The 4,761-nt window shown below is 54.1% G+C and overlaps 1 protein-coding gene across 1 annotated transcript in view; it reads left to right on the forward strand.

Moving 5' to 3' along the window:
• The window catches only part of ATN1 (atrophin 1), a 9,271-nt gene extending 4,510 nt beyond the window's left edge, over positions 1-4,761 (forward strand). Inside the window, exons 5-10 of the mRNA XM_029960644.1 lie at positions 7-86; positions 305-527; positions 637-1,354; positions 2,502-2,645; positions 2,913-3,093; positions 3,627-4,761. Of these exons, the coding sequence (XP_029816504.1) occupies positions 7-86; positions 305-527; positions 637-1,354; positions 2,502-2,645; positions 2,913-3,093; positions 3,627-3,660 (1,380 nt within the window). The 3' untranslated portion in view covers positions 3,661-4,761. The remainder of the gene's footprint in view (positions 1-6; positions 87-304; positions 528-636; positions 1,355-2,501; positions 2,646-2,912; positions 3,094-3,626) is intronic.

Consider the following 4,761-nt stretch of genomic DNA (forward strand, 5'->3'; position numbering starts at 1 on the left):
CCTGAGAGCCCCGTGCCTCCTGCTCGCAGCCCCTCGCCGCCCCCCAAGGTGGTGGATGTGCCAAGCCATGCCAGCCAGTCAGCCAGGTGAGGGGCAGCTGTGGGGGGTTCTCTGTAGGCTGGGGTGTGATATAAGGGGCAGGGAAGAGGAAATCACCACAAGCCTGAGGTGCAGCTGCTCCCTTTTTGGCTTTTCCATGATACTTTTCGCTTTCTCTCAGTGTCTTCCCCACAGTACCTATCCCTGTCCCCATCCCTTCTCTCCAGCCCCTTCAGCACTGACAGGCTTCACGTCTCACCCCCAGATTCAACAAACACCTGGACCGCGGCTTCAACTCCTGCTCCCGCACTGACCTGTACTTCGTGCCCCTTGATGGCTCCAAGCTGGCCAAGAAAAGGGCAGACTTGGTGGAGAAAGTGCGGCGAGAGGCTGAGCAGAAGGCGCGTGAAGAGAAGGAGCGGGAACGGGAACGGGAGCGGGAGAAGGAGCGAGAGCGGGAGAAGGAACGAGAGCTGGAGAGGAGTGTGGTAGGTCTGGGGGTCTCACAGCTGCAGCACAGCCAGGATGGATGGCTCTAGGGCCCCCTCGGCCACTCCCTGCTGGGACCCTGAAGCTGGTCTCTTTGCTCTTTTGCAGAAGATGGCCCAGGAGGGCCGTCCAGTCGAGTGCTCGTCCCTTGGGCCAGTTCCCCACCGCCCCTCCTTCGAGCAGGGCAGTGCTGTAGCCACTGTTCCCCCATACCTGGGCCCTGACACCCCAGCTCTGCGCACCTTGAGTGAATACGCACGGCCCCATGTCATGTCCCCCAGCAACCGCAACCACCCCTTCTACGTGCCGCTGGGGGCAGTCGACCCAGGCTTGCTGGGGTACAACGTGCCAGCCATCTACAGCAGCGATCCAGCGACGCGGGAGCGGGAGCTGAGGGAACGGGAAGCCCGCGAACGAGACCTGAGGGACCGGGACCTGCGTGAACGTCTCAAGCCCGGCTTTGAAGTCAAACCAGCTGAGTTGGAGCAGCTCCATGCTGTGCCGGCTGCTGCCATGGATCCGTTCCCACGCCATGGCGGGCTGAGTCTGCAAACAGCCCCTGGCCTTCATCCCGCTTTTCCCTTCCACCCAGGGCTGGGCCACTTGGAGCGGGAGAGGCTGGCGCTGGCAGCTGGCCCCACTCTTCGTCCCGACATGTCCTATGCTGAGCGCTTGGCGGCTGAACGCCAGCACGCCGAGCGAGTGGCTGCTCTCAGCAATGACCCTCTGGCCCGGCTGCAGATGCTCAATGTGACACCTCATCATCATCAGCATTCCCACATCCACTCCCACCTCCATCTCCACCAGCAGGATGCCATACACGCAGGTAAGGACCCTGTGGTGGTGGTGCCCTGCACAAAGCCCTGCTCTCTAGTCTAATGTGTCCTCCTTACGCTCCCTCCCTCTGGCACTGGGGAAGCCCAAAAGCTGCTGACACTAGACTTTAAGGTCACAGATCTTCAGCCAGAAGAGCCCAACATCATGGTTGTTATTCCTTGCCCTCACTCCCATCCCACCAACTGTTTAGTGGCAAGCAGAATTGTTTGCACCATGTCCTTTCATTCTGGATCTCTGAGGACACAGTATAAGTGCTGGGATCCATCCCACTGGCTGCCAGGCTGCTATTGCTGGGGACTTCATCCCTCACATTGGGCTCTGCAGAGGGAATGGAAGCCCTGCTAGAACAGTTTTGACAGTGTCCTTAGGACTAATGAAATGTTGGTTATCAGGTTTGCTGCTATAGCTCTTGCTGCAGGTAATGGGATGGGATGGGATGGGATGGGATGGGATGGGATAGGATGGGAGAAGGAACTGGAGGCTGCTGTTCTTCAGAATTGAGTGGTGGTCCCTTCCATTTCCATGTCCTACAGGAAAACAAAGTAAAAAGTTAAGGGATGAAAATCTCAGGGAAGTAAAGCCCAAGCTACAGTACAATAAGAAAATAGTGTTGTGCCTGCTCGGGTGCTGTGAGCAGTCAGTGCCACAGCTGCTCAGAGGTGGCACCAGGTACAAATGAATGTCCATTCCCCTGTTCTCCATAGCTGGGCATCTCTAGCTAGCACTCTGGCAGTGAGTCCAGACCACTGGAAAGAGCATCTGTCCTGGATGAGACCGGTAAACGGAAGCATCCAAGTACGCACATGAATGACTGCCAGGGTGGCAGATAAGCATGATACAGGGTGCAGAGCTGATTGCAGAGCAGGTCCTTGCAGAATTGACTTTTAAGGAGCAGTACTTCTCCCTGAGGAGTGTGGGAACAGAGCTCTGCCAGACTGGTTCATGTGAAACTCAATGCAAGCAAAAAGAGTAACACTCAGAAGGACATGGTATTGTATTGTCTAGCTGTGAAGTGATTCCATCCCTAACATACTCCAGCCTTCTCTCCGTGTCTGTTTTGTGAGGCCTTGCACCTTTCTTCATGTTAGCTTTTACAAAGCATGGGACAATTATCTTGTGTTATCTTTTGTTCCCAGCCTCAGCCTCTGTTCACCCTCTTATTGACCCACTTGCCTCGGGATCACACCTCACCCGGATACCATACCCAGCTGGAACCATCCCCAACCCTCTCCTGCCTCACCCTCTTCATGAGAATGAAGTGCTTCGCCACCAGCTTTTTGGTAAGGATGCTCACAGGTTCTGCTGGTCTCCTCCTGAGAGATCAACAGAGCTCTGACAGGCAGGGGCGTCAGGAGGGGTCACAGGACCAAACGGGTCTGTCAAACAGAGCTTCGGCATGGTGTAGGACAGGACCACTCTATCAGGGGGTGGGCAGGTCCTCCATGTGGGCAGGGCAGGGAATGGGAGTGCAGCAGAGTCTTGACTGAGCTGTGGGGCCATGGATGGAGCTGTTTCATCAACTTGTTTCTTCTCTGTTTCGGGTGCAGCTGCACCCTACAGGGACCTGCCGGGCTCTCTCTCCGCGCCCATGTCAGCAGCACACCAGCTGCAGGCCATGCACGCGCAGTCGGCTGAGCTGCAGCGCCTGGCCCTGGAGCAGCAGCAGTGGCTTCACGCCCATCACCCCCTGCACGGCGTGCCACTCCCAACGCAGGAGGATTACTACAGGTGCGTGGGCCTGCTCTCACCTCACACATACGCCTCCAGGCCCAGCCTGGGGCTGGTGGAGGTGGTGGGCACGAGGAAGCGTTGCCCCTGAGATGAGTGACTGCCTGAGCCCTCACCTGGGAGCAGGGATGCCTTGCCTTGCCGTGGGGAACAGCTGTGGGCTGGCCACAGGAAGGTCATTCTTGGCAACTGGCTATTCACTTGCCAGGCTCCTCACCTCTGAAAGGGGAAAGAACTTTACATGTTTCACACATGCTAAATGCAGTTATGACTAACCAATAGCCCTGCCAAAATACAAAACATTTGCAAGGGCTTGATGCTTTTGCCAAGACGAGGCTTTCACATGTATGTGGGGAGGCACACTGGGAAGGAAAGAGGTGCAGTGTTGTACCTTCAATAGCATCTCCTACTTCAAGGATTTGCCAAACTTTGCAAGCCAGCAGTGTCATGTGGGTCTAGACTAACAGAGGCAGGGGGACGTAATAAATTCTTTTCCCCTTTCACAATCACCTCATTCCTCTTCTTTATCCTAGCCACCTGAAGAAGGAAAGTGACAAACCCCTTTAAATGGACTTCTGCTGTCAACATGACATCATCATGTCTTTCTCTTAAGAGGAACAATCAATCAACCGAATCCTGATGAAGGGGAAGCTGCAAAGTGACACATCCTGATCCCACCATGCAGTAAGAGTACAAGAGAAGACAGACAAAAAGTACAGGGTGGCATCCTGGGAACAGAAAGTGGAGGAGAGAAAATGGGGAGGGACTGAAACACCACTAACGGACATGAAACAATCGGTACGTGATTTCAGCTGAGCTCTGAAGAAAAGAGAATCAGCACTGCACAGAGCTCAGAAAGACAAAGACTGACATGAATTCAGGGTGGCAGCAGCTCCATCCTTTATTTTGGGGTAACACTTGCATTAAATAAAAAGTGCAGAGCATTGCAGGACTTCATGTACAGGATGGTGCTGCCTTTTCTACTTCCGTGAGGAGGAGGTGCAGCCAAGAAGTAACTCCAAACCCAACAGAGCCTTTTTTCAAGATGCCTCCTCAACACCCCACCCCCCTTTAAGTGTAAGATACTGCTTAGCGATACAGAAGAGCAACGTGGAACTTTTTCAGATTAGCCAGAGCAGCTTCCCATTCTCCGACATCCCTTCAGATGCAAACAAAGTGTTACAGGACCCCTTTCTAAGTGGCCACTCCTGCCTACGGAGGGTCTGGGGTCTGGTCCCAGCCATCGGGGTGCAAAGCACCGCAAGACTGTTTGCTGGATAGTGGCTGTGCTTTCCTGTGGCTGATGGGAATGGGCACGGCCACGAGGTGCAAAGCACCAGGAGACTGTTTTCAAGACTGCGATCACCACTGCGACCCCTCTGAGCCCCACGGGGAGAGATGATGTGGCTGAGCAGTGACACTGAGTCCTGGGACTGTAAGAGGGTGGCTGCCCCTTTCCCCTCACCCATCCTAATTGATGTACTTTAACTCATGCACATCCTATTAGACGTGGCAGTTTTATGTAGCAACTTGTGACTCCCTTGCCCCTGCGTGCGTGTTCTGATTTCACAGTTGTATCTCTCGATTGGTCCCCCATATATATATATATATATTTACTTAACCATTAAAAGGAAAAACAACCAACAACACAGCTATGGAAAAAAAAAA

This window comes from Manacus vitellinus, unplaced genomic scaffold (assembly GCF_001715985.3).
Source record: "Manacus vitellinus isolate BGI_N305 unplaced genomic scaffold, ASM171598v3 scaffold_28_pilon, whole genome shotgun sequence".
NCBI classification, from domain to species: domain Eukaryota; kingdom Metazoa; phylum Chordata; class Aves; order Passeriformes; family Pipridae; genus Manacus; species Manacus vitellinus.